The sequence below is a fragment of the Zootoca vivipara genome, chromosome 3 (genome assembly GCF_963506605.1).
Source record: "Zootoca vivipara chromosome 3, rZooViv1.1, whole genome shotgun sequence".
NCBI classification, from domain to species: domain Eukaryota; kingdom Metazoa; phylum Chordata; class Lepidosauria; order Squamata; family Lacertidae; genus Zootoca; species Zootoca vivipara.
Window position 1 is genome coordinate 4684076 of NC_083278.1, and position 19535 is coordinate 4703610.

The 19535-nt window shown below is 46.1% G+C and overlaps 2 protein-coding genes across 2 annotated transcripts in view; one reads left to right on the forward strand and one right to left on the reverse strand.

Annotated features, from left to right (window-relative positions):
• The window catches only part of SETDB2 (SET domain bifurcated histone lysine methyltransferase 2), a 41784-nt gene extending 36523 nt beyond the window's left edge, over positions 1 to 5261 (reverse strand). Inside the window, exons 1-4 of the mRNA XM_060272260.1 lie at positions 3443 to 5261; positions 3223 to 3345; positions 2980 to 3045; positions 468 to 570 (exon numbers count right to left, since the gene is read on the reverse strand). Of these exons, the coding sequence (XP_060128243.1) occupies positions 468 to 570; positions 2980 to 3045; positions 3223 to 3345; positions 3443 to 3476 (326 nt within the window). The 5' untranslated portion in view covers positions 3477 to 5261. The remainder of the gene's footprint in view (positions 1 to 467; positions 571 to 2979; positions 3046 to 3222; positions 3346 to 3442) is intronic.
• A 1839-nt stretch (positions 5262 to 7100) lies between these two features.
• RAB20 (RAB20, member RAS oncogene family) lies at positions 7101 to 19389 on the forward strand. Its single transcript, XM_035110369.2, has 2 exons — positions 7101 to 7512; positions 17222 to 19389. The coding sequence occupies exons 1-2, from the start codon at positions 7341 to 7343 to the stop codon at positions 17740 to 17742; spliced, it is 693 nt and encodes a 230-aa protein (XP_034966260.1). The 5' UTR covers positions 7101 to 7340; the 3' UTR covers positions 17743 to 19389.
• Positions 19390 to 19535: the final 146 nt, after the last annotated feature.

A 19535-nucleotide genomic window follows, 5' to 3' on the forward strand; every position in this document is an offset into this window, starting at 1 on the left:
TGGGGAAATGAATGGGCAGAACAGAAAGGGGCAGGCACTGCGCTAGAGAGGACGAAAGTCTATATGCAGGTCTTGCATAACCAGTCACTCTTGGACTAGGGATGAATGAATCACCACTTCACTACATTTCCGTATCGGTGATCCATTCCTTCCTTCCCATTATGGTGCTACAATGAAGGGCAAGCATACTAAAATGTGACCTAAAATAGAAATTTTGGGCCATATTCCATGCATTTTAGTCTGTACTCTATGAGGTGCTGTTATCCTACTGACTGCTTTGTTTACATTCTGCACAGTATTCAGGTGGCTTAAACTGGTTTTGTCTACCTCAAAATGTGGCATGAACAAAATCCTCAAGCATCCCTATATCTGACTGCAAGGTTCTAGTTGGTTTTGTTGTTCCTAATTTTTAGAGTAACAGAACAAACTCCTAAGAAATAAAAGCAACGAAAATATGGTTTACTCACAAAGAAAAATCATCTCCAGGATTTTCTATAATTTCACTTGAGGCAGAAGGATGTAAACCAGGCTCAAATTTCTGTGTATCTTCTTCAGCAACAGCATTATTTACTTTGAAAAGTAAAATATAAACTCTAGCAATATACATTTTAGATTACAATTAAGAACAGTCTTAGGACAGCAAAGACTATTTTAAGTGCATTGTTTTAATACTGAATTATTTCCCACATGACAAGAATCTTTTGCTGTCATCAGCTTGAGTGTCTTCAGTTGTATTACGCCAATCCCACCCTCATGCTTCAAATCATTGTGAAACTTAGTGGATCTGAGGACATATGGGGTATATTTTATCCTACCTCATCCCAGACTCCAAGAGAGCTGGTGATTTTAAGGCAAAATAATTATGTGACTATTGTCAAAACAGAAATCAAAACAGAAATCAACATAATGGATTAATTTGCCACTCCCAGGACTGCAATATATTTGCACAGAATGGGGAGTGGTGGCTTTGTCTTTTGGAAAGATAAAATATGTCAAACACTGTGAGTGGCATTCAACCACGTTTTGCTCAGAATAGAATCATTAAAATCAATGAACAGGACCAAGTTAATTAATTTCAGTGGGTGTGCACTGAGTAAAACTTAGTTGAACACCACCCAAATGTTAAAGATTTCTTCCAACACTTCCAAGAGTTCAACGTTAAGGCCAAAACAGAGGCAAGGTTGGTGATTGATGTGTTGGTGATTGTACACCAGGGTGGATTTGATTTAAATCAAATTGATTTACGTAAATCATGATTTAAATCACTAGTCAGTAAGACTTGATTTTTTATAGAAAAAATCTTTCTATAAAAAGAAAGTCTTTCATTTTTATAGAAAGACTCATTCTTGCTGGTATAATCTTAATATTTACAACCAGATGAAGGTTTCATTTTTGGAATAATAAATTTTCAGAGTAGTTTTTACAGTTATATCAAAAATTACTGATTAGGTTATACTATTGAAATACATAGACAGATAATTGTGAAATTATTGTGAGGTTTAATAAGTTAACTGTTTATATTTGGACAACATTTCTGCTGTACTTTATTGGAAGGAGAAAAATAATAATTTCCTTAATAACAATTTAAACAATTTATTTAACTAAAACAATAGCATTATAGCATATGTATTCATGTTTGTTAACTGATGTGGTTAAATGTTTAAAAACTTAAGACTGAATTTTAGCACACATGAAAAACTTAAAACAAATTCTTATTTCCTTTGGACTATAATGTAACTTAAATAGAAAACTATATTTAAAAAGATTTTTCCTCCAAAAGCATTTTATTTTAAAAATCCAATTTAAATTTTAAAAAACCTTTTTTTAATTAAAAAAAATCATTGGTTTTTATTCACCCTGTTATACACTATGCGCAAGTGGGGAACAATGATTAAATTCAGTGTTTAATTATTACACAAGGAGATTAAGCAGTATGGCCTGGAAATTCCTTCACCAGAAACTCTGGAAAACCACTAACTGCCTTCAGTTGGATGGAATATTAGTCTGACCCAGTAAAAGGGGAACAATTACGTCCCACCTAAACAGAACTCATGTGACCTTCAAAGCAGGGGTGGGAAACCTCAGGCCCAGGGGTAAAATGTGGCCCTCAAAACTCTCCCCAGGCGGCCCCCTCCCTGGCCCAGCTTCACATGCTGCGCTTTGGCCTGACTGGAATGCGTCCTTGAACACTGATAATGCCTCTTGCTGTCTGGATGTGTAAACTAGTCTACTGCAAAAAGGTAAAATTTAAATTACCATATTTTTCCATGTATAAGACTATTTGGGGGGACTCAAAATTAAGAAAATGGGGGAAGATTGCCCCTGTGTATAAGACTACCCCCTTTTTAACATTATTTTTAGCAAAAAAACCAAACACCTAGTCTTATACACGGAAAAGTACGGTAGTTGCTCTGCCCACCTTTTCATCTGACCCCACCCACCAGTAGCATGCGGCCCTTGGAAGGCTGTCTAGAAGAGAACGTGGCCCTCAGATTGGATAGGTTCCCCATTCCTGCTTTAAAGCTTTGGGATGCAGAGCCCAGAGGAAAGGCAGGGCCACCACCGATGCCTTGCAGCTGTAGGTTGGCCGACATGGATGTCACAACTCTCAGCATTCCTAACCTTCTCACGAGAAAATCTAAAATTATTCTCCAAGTTATATACCGCAGACAGATTAAAAGATGTCTGTAACTTGTCAGTGGGGATCAGGAACATATACACCTGCCTGACTTCTACACATTGGACACTATGTTTGAATGGAACAGAGCCCAAGCATCCGTAATCCTAATACTCGAAAGAGAATTGAACAAATCAGGCTACACAATTAGGCTCCCATAGCAACAGGAAGCTCCAACATGCAGGCCAAAGGATAGGGATGGACATCATCCACATCCCAAAACCCAAGGAGTGCCATATTAGAATGGGTTTTCCAGCTTAGTAAAAACCAACACACAGAAAATATGGAAACACTTTTCATACCATTTGTCAGAGGCAGGAGGTTAGTCATATCCACTTGATTCACAAATGCCAAAGCTTGGCAGTACTCTGTTTAAATAAAAGTAACATTGACTTTTAAAAAACTGTACAGCATTAAAAATACGGTCTCTAAAAATGATAACCATACAATAAATGCATGGTAAATCTTAGCTTGCAGCGTTTATTTTGTGTGCAGTATCAATTAAGCCATTCAAGGTTTGACTATGATAACAAAGGATTCCAAACCTTCCTGTGTTGCAGTTCTGTCCTTGATCTTCTGCTTTAGAGACCAAAGTACCTTCTGCATTTGCTCAAATATCAAGTCCACCCGGCTATCTTCCATCTGCCTCCAAAACACTGTTGCATCATCTGTGGGGCAGGGGGGAGTTCTAAGTTACAACAGTTTTTTCTTTAGAAGAAACACCCAAATACCGCCTCTCCAGGTTTATTTCATTGTAAACCTCACCTTCAATCAACTGGGATTCCAGCGCAGTACCCATCCCATCTAAACTCAAATGAACAATTCTAGAAAAACCATTTTTAAAAATTACCGTATAGGTTCTTCTCTTTCCTACTAAAGTCAGCGGACTAACAGCAGGTGCTGTAACACCCCAATGGTTTGACTTCTCCCCAAGGCACACTCCTCCCGAGATAGGCGAATGCCAACATCAAAAATACAGTAGTGCCTGTGTTGGCACCAGGTAGATTTCCAGAGACAGGGAATTCCAAACCCATCGAAGTCCTTTTGTGAGTTTCAAGGTACTGTACATGCCTCACTCAGCAATGGAGAAGAAAGGCATCCACAGCAGATCTTAACATATGGGCACAATGACAGCAGGAAAGGCATCCCTTCAAGTAACTGTGTGCCAAGTCATTTGACTCCTTCTAAATTAGCATTAGGACCCTGAGTAGCTTACAGGCAGACAGTGCAGGATTTTCAGAACTGGTGTTATATAAGCTCAGCTAGACAAGTCAGCCAATACTCTTGCTGCATTCTATACTAGGTGCAGTTTCTAAACAGTTTTAAAGGGCAGTCCATGTAAAGCATATTACAGTAATCTAATCTGGAGTCACCAAAGCATGGATCACTGTATCCAGGTTATTTTTGCCTCCAGTGTTAGAAATTAGTCAGGCGCATTTTCCAGCTGGCACAGGTCCAATAGCAACCGTGTGGAGATCTCTGGGTGCCAGGTTGGCAACTGACATCCCCATCTCCGGCTGGCTTTTAGAAAGTAAGCAGGTAAGCAGAGGAGCTTATTTTTTGCATTAAATCCCACCTTTTTCTCCAAGGACATGGTTCACACACACAGACACACACACATCCCGCAGTGACCCTGTGAGGTAGAGGTTAAGAGGCTGTGACTGGCCCCAGGTCACCCAGTGAGCTACATGATCGAGTGGGGATTTGAACCCTGATCTCCCAGGTCCTCGTCCGACACTCCAGCCTCTGAATGCGAGTTATTGGGGTTCATAAGTGGATGGGCTATGCTTGCTGGCCTCCAATAAGTATCTGGCTGGCTAGTGTGAGAAATGGATGCTGGACTGGATGGGAAAAGAGGGCCCTTCTGGCATTGTTAGAATGTGCAGTGAATTGACACTCCCTGTTGCTTAACAACAGACACAGCTGTTTCCATAATGGAAAAGCATGGAGACCCGAAAGAGCCATTACATTTCAATGCTGTTTTGGTGAGATTTTATTACTCGCTAATAAAAAAGAATCTTCCAAGAATAGTGGAATTGTAGAGCTGGAAGGGGCTCCGGGGGTCCTCTAGTCTAGTCCAACCTCCTGCGAAGCAGGAATCGCAACTAGATCATCCCTGACAAGTGGCCAGCCAAGCTCTGCTCAGAAACCTCCAAGGAAAGGAGGCCACCACCTTCCGAGAGAGTTTATACTGTCAAACAGCTCTGCCTGTCAAGACTCTTATTTTTCGGTTTTTTTAGACTGCCACCTGTGTTTTGCATTCCCTACAAAACCGAACAAAACCATTTTTAAAACAACAACAACAACCAGCTGCAACTAAAAAGTCCCCTTTTTCCTGTTCGGAAACATGGCCGGGGTTCGGGCAGGAGAAGCGGGACGTGGTGGCTGCCCACCCGGTCCTAACGCTGGCGCCGGTCCCGTGGGTTGTGGGAAAGGGCTGCCTGACGCGCAGCGGCCGACGCGCGTCCTGTGAGGGAGGGGCTTAGCAGGCTGCCTCGCGGGTCCCCCCCCCTCCGGCTCAGGCAGCTGCGAAGGGGAGAGAGCGAAGTGCGCGGAAACGGAGGTGGCCAAGCGGGATTTATGCCCCCCTCTCCCCGCCCGCCCGGTCGGTACCTGCCAGGGCCATGGCCGCCCGCCCGCCTCCCTCTCTCTTCCCGGCGGCCCTCGCTGGGCCCCGCCTCCCGCCTCCGGAACACCGCCTCTCGTCGCTTTCTGCGCACGCGCACCGGAGCCCAAGCCCCGCCCCCGCCGCGCTCTGTGACATGCGCAGTAAGCAACTGAGCCCACGGACAGAAAACCGATCCTCGACGGGGGAAATCTGCGCTTGGAAGAAAGACCAAGGAGCCGCGCTCTCAAAGAACGCGAGAAAGGCTTTCCAAACAAGCGCTCACCTCAGTGTCGTCTTGAATTCCATGCTTTTTTTCCAGGGCAACCGAAAGAAACCAGCAAGACTTTAAGGAAGAAATAAACGCACACGCGTCCACACGTGCTTTAAGGCCAGCATTAAAAAAAAAAGAAACCGTTCTTTTTTTTGCAAAAGAAAAAAACAACCACCTCTAGACGAAAACACGATCCCAACCCCTCAGAAAAGACACCGGCCATTCAAAGCCAAAGGACTGATTTCCACCCCGGGGGCGGCGGCGGGAAGGAGGAGGGTGGAGGGCCGCCTGCCTGCCTGTCACAACAACCCTGCAAGGCAACCAGTGCTCCCTTTCCAGAAAAAGGGGCTGGAACCGGGGATGTAGCCAGGATTTGGGTTGGGGGTGGGGCAGAACTTGGGTCAGCTATGTATTTTTATTTATTTTTATTGATTAGAGAATGGCTCTGGCGCCCACCTGAGAAGGGCCAGCTCAATTCTGGCTGAAGAAAAGCTCCAGAGGTCACCCACTGAAGTCAGGCCTCTCTCCTACAGTAAGAGCTGACAGTAAGAGCTGTTCGGCAGTGGAATTTGCTGCCAAGGAGTGTGGTGGAGTCTCCTTCTTTGGAGGTCTTAAAGCAGAGGCTTGACAGCCATCTGTCAGGAATGCTTTGATGGTGTTTCCTGCTTGGCAGGGGGTTGGACTGGATGGCCCTTGTGGTCTCTTCCAACTCTATGATTCTAATGAAATATGATAGCGATGTTTATTTTTGTATTATTGCAACTACCGGTATTTGTTTTATTACTGTGGAATCTCCAAATGAAAGCATTTGTAAAAATAAAAATAAAAAAATAAGTTGCATTACTGAAATAAATGCACTTTTTGACATTATTCTAATTTTCCGAGTTTCACCTGTATTCTGGATATATAGTGACAATAACCACTGAAGAACCATTTTTGGACTTTTTATGTAGAAAGGAAAATGAATGAATCTGAAGCGACTGGGATTGAAAATTGATAAAACAACGTTTAGCAGATTGAGGAACAGTTGGGCATTGCCCTGGTATACAGCTGGACACTATTCTAGAGTGGATGTTTGGAATACTTTGAATAATCAGATATCCATAATGGAAGTGCTTTCGACTTCTTTCCTTTCTCTCTCTTTCCCCATTTTCTTTTTTTCTGATTTATAAAATGCTATTCAGGCAGAGACTGAATGCAGCTCTTTGGGTTTCTCTGCCGTTAGACGGCTCCCTTTTCCTAGGTGCCCCCTTCCTGGGACTCTGACGCGACGCCCCCTGTCTTTTGTCTGGGGAGGGAGGGAAGAGCGAGTGGGTGTCTGCAGAAACTCGCCTAGGGCCAGGGGGGGCAGCTTCTTTGCCCACCCACTTTTGCGCCTGGCCTGTGGCTCCCTCCAGGGGGTCCGGAGAAGGTTCCTCCCTTGGGCTCAGCCTTTCCCGCTGCCCGTGGGAAACGACCCACGTCTCTCCTCGACTCCAGGGATGGAAGGCGCCCAGCCAGGATGCTGATTCCTTGGGCTGGGAGCCCCGACAGCCTCCCTTCCGCGCCTGGCTTGGCTGGCGGCCCAAGAGGGATGGAGCTCTTCTTCCCTCCGGCCTCCCGTCGGGGCTCCCCGCCTGAAGCCGAGCGAGAGGCGGGAGAAGAGCCTGAAGGCGCCCGCGCCAGGGCCCCGGCCGGCGGCAGGAGGCGACCAGCGAAGCCCCTGCCCAGCGCCCGCCCCGCCCGGCACCGCCCTTCCTCTTCCGCGTCGAAGTTCCCCTCGGCGGCTCCGGGCCGGAGCGAGCATGAAGAAGCCCGACGGGAAGGTGGTGCTCCTGGGCGACGTGAACGTGGGCAAGACGTCGCTGCTGCAGCGCTACACGGAGCGCCGCTTCCTCGAGACCGCCAGCACCGTCGGCGGCGCCTTCTGCCTCCGCCAGTGGGGGCCGCACAGCATCTCCGTCTGGGACACGGCAGGTGAGCGGGACACCACGCCGGCCCCGGACCGGGAGCGCTCTTGCCCGAGGAGAGGACAGGCCGGCCACCGGCCGCTCTTCTACCTGCTCCTCGCCCGGTGCCCTCGGAGGGGAGGGGCCGCGGCCTCGCTCGGAGTCGGGGAAGAAGCGCTTCGACGGCGCCTTGCGTGGCTCTGCGGAGCGGCGAAGGCGCCCTCCCAAGGCCGGTCCGTCCTCTTCCCGCCCCGGCCTCCCTCCCTGGCAGCGAAGACGCCAAGAGTCTCGTCACGTCTGAAAAACGGACGACGACGCCTCCGACCTCGGGGCCTCTTGCCCCAGAAAGAGGACGCGTCCGTCCGTCGGTGTCACGAGACTCTCCGCAGGTTTTCCTGCCATGGACTGGATAACATTGCTGAGCGCTAAGCCTGTGGCATTTAGAAGGGCAGGAGCTTTTGCGGAGCAGAGTCCGCTCTAACAGAAGCTTCCATGTTGCGCTCAAATCGCAAATATGCACGGGGGCAGAAGGGGGGGGGAAGTAAACGGAGAGACACAACGGCCGTGAGATGCAAGAGGCACAAGTCCTTGGCAATGCAAAATAATCTTAGTGTGGATTCATCCTACTTCCTCGCCTCCAGAACGCATAAAATGTTTTGTTTTGATTGCAGCCTGCATGCTTTTTTACCTAATACTGCAGCAGCATTGGGTACATATTTGGGTATACAGTAGGCTTCCTCTGTGGATGCACAAATTGTCTTTGGCAAGACATCTCTGGCCTTATCTCTAGTGTGACATGTTGTTGACATCTGTCTGGAGAGACAATGGAGTGTGCCTCGGGGGGGGGTGAAGTCAAACTGCTGTATTAGCAGCACCCAAGTGACCTCCCTGGGGAAGAAGCCTGGGCAGGATGTCTGGATGACAAGACCACCCTCTTGACCTCACGGATGTAATCCAGCGGAAACCAGAGCAATACATTTGGCACCAGCTTGGTTGCCGGAGTTGCCGGAAGGAGGCATACAAGGTGGCATTCATGGGCATAGCCAAAGCGGGGCAGGGGGCAGAAATACTTAACTGACCAATCACTTTGGTTCTGCCCGGCCAAAACAAAAATCCTGGCTAAGCCCATGGCGCCACCCAACTGCCTTAGGGACTCCACTCCAGATTTGTGTAGGGTTTACGAATCCTTTTTCTCTCCCAAAGTTATCCTGCAAGGCAGCAGAGGTTTAGGGTCAGAGTCTTCCTTCTCCTCGATGGGCTCCCTTCCCAGGTGGATGAGCCCCACCTGCCCTTCACTTCCCTCTACAGCAGTGGTTCCCAATTAGGGACTCAGGGACCCCAGGAGGTCCACAGAATGCCCCGGGGGTCTACAGCCCCATCTCTTGCCTCCCCCAACTAAATGTTTGTCATTTTTGCATTGCAATATCACAAGTTTTTTATGGTCTGTTTTAACGCTGTGAGATTTTTCAATGTATTGGCCAAAATTGGTTTTGAAATCACACCGTGATAACGATTTTGACCCGGCAATACGCAGCAATATATCTCTCCTTGTGAGAGGGAGAGCAAGGCAGCCGATGTCGAGGCACCGCTGATATCAAACGATGATCTCAGCTGATAACGCTGCTGATCTGAGCTGCCTTCCCTGAAGCTGAGGAAGACCAGGGCAGCTGTCGCCCTCCCTTCAAGGCCCCGTGCCACCACCTCCCCCTGGCACTGAGGTGGAGCAGCTTTTCTCAGCCAGCAGGAAATCAAACATTAAAAGCTTCCCTAAACAGGGCTGCCTTGACATGCCTTCTAAAGGCCTGGTAATTGTTGTTCTCTTTGAGAACTAAGAGTTTGAGTTTGCCCTCACCTGGTTTAGCCGGCCAGTTGAAAGCATTTCCTGGGTTGTGGCCACTGTGCCATGCTGACAGTTTCTAGGAGCCGCAGAGGAGAGCTGAGTACAGGATGGGACCAGAGGTGGACCACCTGCCCATGAAAGAGCATATGTCCCCCACCAGAGGTACTACCCCTCCCTTAACAACCAATACACCCCATTTCATCAGTTGAATGATTTCATTAATGTTAGCATCTTTTATTTTTCAGTTTTAGGAGTTGAGTTGACTGAGACAGGCCTGTGCCTCAGTGGAAGAGCCCATTTTGGCAGGGCTGGGAAAGGACCCTGCAGGAAAACCCTGGAGAGCTTTTGCCAGTCTGTAGGTGATACTGAGCCTAGATAGGAAGGTGGGGTGGACACTTACCGTGTTTCCCACATTTTAAGACACCGTCTTATATTTATTTTACTCAAGAAAATAAGCCTATGGCTTATTTTCGGTGGGGTGTCATATTTTTTAAATTAAGCAATCTACATTTTGACCTTTGGAGCTGGGCGCACGTCATACTTTTTCACAGGCGAGCGTGGTCAGAGCCAGGAGCGCGCCCAGTGCTGCCCGCGCTCCTCCTGGGGCCGCCACGCTCAACTCCCATGCCCAGCCAACCCAGAGATCCTCCCTCATTGCCGCGGGGCATTTCTTTTCATAGAATCATATGATTCTATGCCTCTTTTCAGGAGGAGGAGGCAGATGCCCGGAACCGGCTGCTGCAGCTGGGCCAGGCGGAGGCGAGGCCGCTGCTTGCCCCTGGGGGCTGCGGAGGCGGCTGGGCGGGGACAGCCGGAGCCCAGCCAGGTACCGGTAGCAGCAGCAGCGGGAGGACGAGTACGGTGCTGCTGCTGGCCACGGCAGGAGGAAGCTGGCGCCCGAAAGCGGCTGCTGCTGCAGTGCCGCTCCTCCCGAGGCAGCAGGACCCAGCAGCAGCGCCGCCCTCGTCCTTCCGCTGCTGCCTGGCTGGGCTCCGGCTGTCCCCGCCCAGCCTCCTCTGCGACCCCCAGGAGCCACCTGGCCCGGCAGCAGCAGCAACAGCAGCGGGAGGATGAGGACGGCGCTGCTGCTGGGTCCCACTGCCTCGGGACGAGCGGCGCTGCTCCGCGCTCTGTTGGGACTGCAGCAGCCGCCGCTTTCAGGCGCCTGCTTCCTCCTGCCGTGGCCAGCAGCAGCGCCGTCCTCGTCCTTCCGCTGCTGCCTGGCTGGGCTCCGGCTGTCCCCGCCCAGCCTCCTCTGCGACCCCCAGGGGCGAGGCGAGCAGCGGCTCGCCTCCACCTGGCCCGCTTTCGGGCGCCTGCTTCCTCCTGCCGTGGCCAGCAGCAGCACCGTACTCGTCCTCCCGCTGCTGCTGCTGCCCGGCTGGGCTCCGGCTGTCCCTGCCCAGCTGCCTCCGCAGCCCCCAGGCGCGAGCAGTGGCCTTGCCTTCGTCGGGCCCAGCTGTGGCAGCCGGTTCCGGGCGTCTGCCTCCTTCACCCGAAAAGAGGCAGACAACCTCCTCCTGCTGCTGCGGCTAGCATGCTCTGTATCACTGGCTGGCTGGGCGCTCGTGGTCTCACTCCGCGCAGCGCGGAGGTATGGCTTATTTTCAGGGGGTGTCTTCTATTTAACAAATACTTTAAAAGCCTGCTACGGCTTACTTTATGACTACGCCTTAAAAAGGGGGAAACACGGTAGGAGTGTCTTTGGTCTTAGACGTAGGTGCTTCAAATTATTAGTGTTGTTTATGTAAGTCTACTTCTGTGGCATAGGGACGCAGGTGGCGCTGTGGGTTAAACCACAGAGCCTAGGGCTTGCTGATCAGAAGGTCGGCGGTTCGAATCCGTTGCTCCCGTTGCTCGGTCCCAGCTCCTGCCAACCTAGCAGTTTGAAAGCCTGTCAAAGTGCAAGTAGATAAATAGGAACCGCTACAGCGGGAAGGTAAATGGTGTTTCCGTGTGCTGCTCTGGTTCGCTGTACGCCGGCTCCCTCAGCCAATAATGCGAGATGAGTGCTGCAACCCCAGAGTCGGTCACGACTGGACCTAATGGTCAGGGGTCCCTTTACCTTTACCTTTACTTCTGTGGCACATGGCTTTTATTTTCTCACATTGTTTGGGTGGCATCTAGAATGAGTTGGAAGTATCTTGACTGTAAGTTTCACATCTTTTACAGCAATTTATGTGTGTCCTAAAAAACAGAATGCTGCATGTTCACAAAATAATTTAACAGTTGCTCTTTTGAACTTCTCATTTTAAGAGGTTTCACTGGCTGTCCATCAATATGCAGATGATACCCAGCTCTCCCTCTCTTTTAAATCAAAACCAGGGAAGACAGTGAAGGTCCTGTGTGAGTGCCTGGAGGTGGTTGGAGGATGGATGGCGGCTAATGGATTGAGGTTGAATCCTGATAAGACAGAAGTACTGTTCTTGGGGGACAGGGGGCAGGTGGGTGTGGGGGGCTCCTTGGTCCTGAATGGGGTAACTGTGCCCCTGAAGGACCAGGTGCACAGCCTGGGAGTCATTTTGGACTCATGGAGGTGCAGGTCAATTCTTTGTCCAGGGCAGCTGTCTATCAGCTCCATCTGATACGCAGGCTGAGACCCTACCTGCCTGCAGACTGTCTAGCCAGAGTGGTGCATGCTCTAGTTATCTCCCGCTTGGACTACTGCAATGCGCTCTACGTGGGGCTACCTTTGAAGGTGACTCGGAAACTACAACTAATCCAGAATGCGGCAGCTAGACTGGTGACTGGAAGTGGCCGCCGGGACCATTTAACACCAGTTCTGAGAGATCTACATTGGCTCCCAGTACGTTTCCGAGCACACTTCAAAGTGTTGCTGCTGAGCTTGAAAATCCTAAACAACCCAGTATCCCTGAAAGAGCGTCTCCACTCCCATTGTTCTGCCTGGACACTGAGGTCCAGTGCCGAGGTCCTTCTGGCGGTTCACTAACTGTAGGAAGTGAGGAAGACCCTCCCAGCACATTTCAAGGCAATAAGCAACTATCTTACTTTGAAAAGACATCTGAAGACAGCCCTGTTTAGGGAAGTTTTTAATGTTTAATGCTGTACTGTGTTTTTCATATTTGATTGGGAGCCGCCCAGAGTGGCTGGGGAAACCCAGCCAGATGGGTGAGGTATAAATAATATATTATTATTATTATTATTATTATTATTATTATTAATCACACCCTTAAGCCACATACTTCTCACTGAAACGACATGTTTCATAGTCACAAGGAACTTCTATAGAAGATAAGGCATCTTTTGTACTTAGTCTTGTGGAAATGCAAGATCCATCACATGTGATCTTAAGAATGTGAGGATTTAACTTGAACTCTCTCTTGAGTGATGTGTAAAAACATGCATAAGATATGAGTGAAGTTCAAATTGCTGTGCAAGAAAGAAAAAGCAGCTCACAGGGAAGGAGGTCTCCTTTGCCACCAAACTAGTAACTTAGACGTGTACTTTTTCTGTTTCTTATTTCTGTAGCACTTTCCCTTTCACACCCAGTTAAGATAATTGAGCTTTACTGTCAGATGTCCCATTCTTAAATGGCAGTTTTAAGGATATTTATATATAGTTAGGAGCTTGAGATCATTTAGGGTGGATACGGAATGTTTCAACACACCAAAAGTTGGCCAGAATATATGGAACTTAGGTGAACACTTAGAGCCTCTCACCTTTCTCCTCTTCCTCCTAGCAAGATGTGCTTGTGCACCCCCTTGAGCTCCTTGGAAGATAAAGGTAGTAGATAAATGTAATAAATGAAATAAAATGAAAGACTTCTGCTTCTGCAGTGGGGCTTTCTTCCCCTCCTCCGCAAGCCCCCTGAAATTGGCTTGGGGTTGGAATTGGGAGTGCCCACCCCATGTGTGGCCAGAGAGGAGGGGATTGTTCCATTTGGCAAGTCAAAATGATGTTTGTGTGGTGCTGAATTCTATCCTTTAAAAATCAGTGAGGCTGTTTATTTATGGCGGTGGTTTTGGTTACTATTTTGACTAGACACTTCACTGTGGCCACTGTCCTCTAGGCTCAAGGTGCCATGTGGCACCCAGTTTATATATCTTGAGTTTCTAACAATGCGCAATAACTACTGCCTAGTTCATTTGGTTTGGTGTTTGGGCTGTGTATAGGTGAAATGTTTTATTAGCACTGTTGTGCAAACTTAACAACAACAACAAATATATTTGCTTACCTTTTGTTTTTGAGTGCAGTGAACCAGGACGTGAGGTGGACCCATGATTCATACCCATCATATTGGATATGATGGAGGCTCTGTTTTCCAATGCAAAAAACATCCCAGCCTGGCTGCCCCACGGAGACTCTCACAGAGACAGGCCTAACACTGCCTGCTAATACATCTTCTAATTTCTTGTAATATACAGCTGAGAAGCCATCCGAGGCAGAGGATTTCCCTGATTTTGCCTTAGATATTGATTGTTGTATCTCCATCATCGTTATTGTTGAATTTAATTGTTCAATTTTCTCACCATCTACTGTTGGTAGTCTATTCTGAGTTATATATATATTTTCATTTCTTCCTGATCTTCTTCGGCAAGATATAATTCCTTATAATAATTTATAAAAATTTATCTGATTTCTTTAGGTTCATCTATTATTTTCCCTTCTACTATTTTCTCCTTTTGTCTTTTCTTTAATTGCCATGCGAGCAACCTGCCTGGCTTATTTGCGAATTCATTTGTGTGTGTGTCTTGCCCTCTTTATCTTTTGCTCAATTTCCTGGTTCAAAATCATGGAGATTTGTGTTTGCAATATCTTAATATTATTTTTTGGCCCTTCCTCCATCGGATTTTTAGCCAATTCCAAGCATTATCTCTTATCTCTTTCAAAAGCTTTTTGTTGAATGAAGAATCCTCACATAACTGCCTTGGTTGCATCCCAGACAGTGTTGATATCTGTTCCCTTATTCAAATTAAATTCAAAATATTCTCTTAAAATTCATTTTGCTTTTTCTAATAATTTTTCATCATTAAGAATGGATTCATTAATTCTACATCTTCTTACTGTATTCCTTCCTTCCTTTATTTCTAAAGTAATTGGATTATGATAAAATACTGTCTTTGAATAAATTTCAGCCTTCTTACATTTTAATAATATTTCTTTTGATACCCATATAGCATCTATTCTTGCCACTGATTTTTTTTGCTTCTGAATGATATGTGAATTGTTTTTCATTTGGATGTTTAACCCTCCAAATGTCTCATAAGACTAGGTTTTCTACTAGCTGTAGGAAATTTTATGGCAATCTTTCTCTTGTGTTGTCCTATCCATCTCCAATGAAGTAACTCCATTAAGGTCTCCCATTAATATAATTTTTGATTGCTAAATTCCAATAATTTATCTTCCATCTTCTTATAAAATTCCACTTTTTTATCATTTGGCGTGTATATTCCCACTATAATTATTTTCTCTCTTTGGTTTGGGACTTTTATCGCCATCCTCCTCCCTTCTTCATCTCTGAAAACCTGCTCCGGATTTAGTTTTGGGTTTGCATAGATAATGAAACTTTTTTTCTTTACCACATCCGAGGAAATAAACTCATCCCGATTTTTTTATTAACACCCTTCTGTGTTTTCTCATAACATGCGTTTCCTGTAAACAAATTACTGTATATCCCATCTATTTGTTAAAAGTAAGTGTTCCACCTTGTTTATTTTTAGTCTTATTGTTTAAGCTGTTAACATTCCATTAAATGATTTTGAGGTCCATTGGATTATGAATCGTCAACACCTTTATTTTTAGTATCTTACAATGAACAGTTAAAGTGTCTTTGGGCAGGCAAAATGATTAAGGGACTAGTGAAATTCTCCTATGAAGAAATGTTACAATAGTGGGGGGGGTGTCATCTTGCTTGGAGGGCAGGAAGTGAATAAATGTATAACATTATCATGCTGTGGAGAAGCTTTTCTCCCTCTTACATAAACAGTTGTTTAGGGCTGAGCTTTGGCACTGAAATATTTCCCAAAGATCCTTTCAGTCATGGGAAACTTCTGAGGAGCAGCTGCATCTAGCAGTTCTTGGGCTGGAGAAAGTGTTGGGTGGAGTTTGAGACCCCTGTTTGCAGCCTGCCAAGACTGGGAGGGGCTTGGCACTCAGCCAGGGACATGTTTTACCCACTCCCACAAGGGAGTGAAGGAGGGAGCCTGCAAGGCGCTCCTGTCTCTGTAGTGAATGGCAGGAATAGTTCCAAAGGTTGTGGGACGCTCTTCTGGAGAACAAGGGAGGGAATAACGTAAGCATCAAAATCTGGTAGCAAAGCTGCTCTCTGTGGTGGAAGCCGAGTTTGTTATGAGTTTGTACCGGTAAGTGCAAGACACTCTAAAATCCAGATCAAGCTAGTGTTAGAATTGAATTAAGGCTTCTGTGTTAAAACTATGTGTTGGACTTCCACATATCAGAATCTAGTTCATTATTAAGCTGTGTGCCAGACACCTCTTTAAACCAAGGGAATTGTTAAACATGCTAGCAGCTAATTAATTCAAGCTCCTTTCCTTTTGGGAGGATAGCATGGCACCGCATTAAGACAATACAAAGGATCAAGGGCAAATCTCATTTGCAAATAGTGGGCTCCCTCCTTCCTTCAACAGAATTAGTTTAAAAGACAATGCCAGTTTTAGGTTAGAGTTCAGGTAGGAGTTATGCAACGGAGATAGGAAGCAGCAGACTGGAGAGAGTCAGGACACAGAGCAATGGATTCAAACTTCAAGAAAGAAAATTCCACCTAAACATTAGGAAGAACTTCCTGACAGTAAGAGCTGTTTGGCAGTGGAATTTGCTACCAAGGAGTGTGGTGGAGTCTCCTTCTTTGGAGGTCTTTAAGCAGAGGCTTGACAGGCATATGTCAAGAATGCTTTGATGGTGTTTCCTGCTTGGCAGGGGGTTGGACTGGGTGGCCCTTGTGGTCTCTTCCAACTCTATGATTTTATGATTCTATGATACAAGTTTGAGAGCCATGTTTGAGGTCTGCTTAAAAGTTCAAAGCTGAGCTGGAGCTATGGGGGAAGGCAGAACCTCTTGGGGGGTGAATGCTGGGAGCCCCTCCATCATAGAATCAGGTGATATATCTGTGTAAATAGACCATAGATCATAAAGAAAAAGAGAAGAGTTTGGATTTGATATCCCGCTTTATCACTATCTGAAGGAGTCTCAAAGTGGCTAACATTCTCCTTTTCCTTCCTCTCCCACAACAAACACTCTGTGAGGTGAGTGGGGCTGAGAGACTTCAGAGAAGTGTGACTAGCCCAAGGTCACCCAGCAGCTGCATGTGAAGGAGCGGAGACGTGAACCCGGTTCCCCAGATTACAAGTCTACCGCTCTTAACCACTACACCACACTGGCTCTCAACTCCAGAGTTGCCACTGTGCCTCATTTCCCAAAGTACCTGGAACCCCTGGAATCTCACCCTGCTGTGGGGATTGGGGTGGCATCATGTAACAATATGTTGTGCAAGGCTGAAGGCCCAAATATGTTTTTGGAGGGGGTCCTCATGGCATAGTGAGCTAAGAGACTGCTCAGTATTGTCAGGTAACGCCTTCCATTTCTGTCTTCTGTGGATGTCAGGTTGGGGTGGCAAGTTCAACTCAGTTTAAAATCACCCAAGGTCCTCTACTGAGCAAGTGAGAGAGATATTGTTCCCTAGCTGGAAAGAAGGAGGTTAAAGGGGACAAGAAGCCCAGAAACCCTGTGACTGAGCGGCAGAGCAAAAAGAATTAGGGAAGACTCACTAGGGGAGAGAGGGTGGCCAAGGCAGACTTTTCTCTCATACAACATGCTTCTGTGATGCTGCTGGCGAATCTGTTTGTTTGATATATACGTAATTGAATATAGACTGAATGAAGTTGTGCTTCATACATCCATGCTATTTTCTGTCTTCTAGGTCATGAGCAATTTCATGGACTTGGATCTATGTACTGCAGAGGAGCAGCAGCTGTTATCCTCACTTACGATGTAACCAACTTGCAGAGCATCTGGGAACTTGAGGATCGGTTCCTGGCCTTGACAGACACGGCCAGTGCAGACTGCATCTTTGCTATTGTGGGGAACAAAGTGGATCTCACAGATGCTTTTGCCTTTTTGCCAGAAGCAGGTGAACGTCAGCCCGACAACAGTCTCATTTCTACCAAGTTGAAAAAACAAGTGCATATGAGTGATGCCATAGCACTTTATAAGAAGATCCTAAAATACAAAATGTTGGATGAGAAGAATGCTCCAGCAGCAGAAAAAATGTGTTTTGAAACTAGTGCAAAAACTGGCTATAAAGTGGACCACGTATTTGAAACTGTATTTGAGATGGTGGTACCAGTAATTTTGCAGCAGAAAACTGAAGGGTCACTGCAAACTGTAGATTTAAATAATATCAAGACAACTAAAAACATACCATCCAGCTGCTGCAAATAAATAACAAATGAAGGATATATAAAAATATATATAAAGATGAACCAGATCAGCTACTTTTTTGGCAAAACAGATCTATGAAACTGAACTTGATTAATAGAATGGATTAGCAGAGGCAAACACTTAATTGGGGAAGATTTGAAACAATGGTATAAAATTTGATTTTTAAGTAATGTTTCCCTCTAAAGTAATTATTTAAAACTTCTATATTTAGCTGAGTGTGATTTATCCACATTAAATATGTTATATTCACCTGTCTACTGTTTTTCACATTCTTCTGTCCTGTCCATTTTAGCAGTGCCACATATTTTTGCATACAGTGTGTAGCAAGAGAGAGTTGCTAAATTGTACTTTTGCACAAGTACTAACTAGAAAAGACTGATGTGCAGAAAAGATACGAGTGCAGAAACAGAATTTTTTTTTAGTTTCTTAGAATCATAAATTGTAGAGTTGGGTGCTTTGGATATGTAGCCGTCCTGATTCAAACTGGTTAACCCCCCCCCCCACTTCATTCTCATAAGCTGTAAGGTTGGAGCCACAGTTGGAAGGGAAAAGTCCCGCACACTTCTGTCAGCATAATGTACAAGAGCAGTGATAATTTAGAAAGCTGTCTGTAATCTTAGTCTGGAAGGTTCCCAAAACCTTTATCGCCATGTGTCACATTTCAAACGCGAGAACCCCCCAAGTTGGTTGAGGATCTTTGATCAGGTCATGAGAATTTCTACCCGCCTATAATTATATAAGACAAGTATTTGCATTTTTTAGAGTTACTGGGAATGGCATTCTGATGGAACTGCTGAGATATGCTGTGGTTTCCTATATAAAGCACTATGTGAATTCAAGCGAGACTTAGCTAGGAGCACCTGCAGCTTTTGATATTGACCATGGTATTGTCATGGATTGATCCTGACTACCTACGTACCGTATTTTTTTGCTCCATAGGACACACTTTTTTCCTCCTAAAAAGTAAGAGGAAATGTCTGTGCGTCTTATGGAGCGAATACGTGGTTCCTGGAGCTGAATTGCCTAGGGGCGAAAAGCAGATCGTGCTTTTAAAAAATAATAATAATAGAAAGAGCTAAAGGCTAACGAGGGAAAGACGGTGTTGAAAGGAAGCAGCTCAGCAGCTGATTGTAAGAGATCGGGGAGGGAGATAAGGGACACTAGCTCCCTTCCTGGCCCCGGCCCCTTGCCCAGCCCTCCATTGTTGAATGTTCTGCAGATGGAGGATGTTTATTTCCCCAGCGACATGTGACTGGCTGATTAGATTATCTGTCTGGAAACTGTAGAAATGGATCCCTTTCCTAAAGAAGCTGCAGACCTGTGAGTTGAACCCCATAAAAACAGGATTTTTTCCCTTTGCAAAGTAAGCTCAACAACTTTGCGATGATCCTCAAAAATGGAGCTTTCCCCCTTTTAAAAGACAACTGAAGGTGGCCATGTTTAGGGAAGTTTTTAATGTTTGATGCTGTAATGTTTTTAATATTCGGTTGGAAGCCGCCCAGAGTGGCTGGGGAAACCCAGCCAGACAGGCAGGGTATAAATAATAACTTCTTCTTCTTCTTCTTCTTCTTCTTCTTCTTCTTCTTCTTCTTCTTCTTCTTCTTCTTCTTCTTCTTCTTCTTCTTCTTCTTCTTCTCCTCCTCCTCCTCCTCCTCCTCCTCCTCCTCCTCCTCCTCCTCCTCCTCCTCCTCCTCCTCCTCCTCCTCCTCCTCCTCCTTACCCTTATCTTTATCATTATATAAAGATACCAGTCTCCAACATCATTCAAAGGACATCAGACCCTGAGTAAGTGC

Bases quoted from the DNA above. Each gene is read 5' to 3' on its own strand.
- RAB20 (XM_035110369.2), top strand. From the start codon at position 7,341: ATGAAGAAGCCCGACGGGAAGGTGGTGCTCCTGGGCGACGTGAACGTG. The intron at 7,513-17,221 runs GTGAGCGGGACA...TCTGTCTTCTAG, and splicing joins CTCCGTCTGGGACACGGCAG to GTCATGAGCAATTTCATGGA.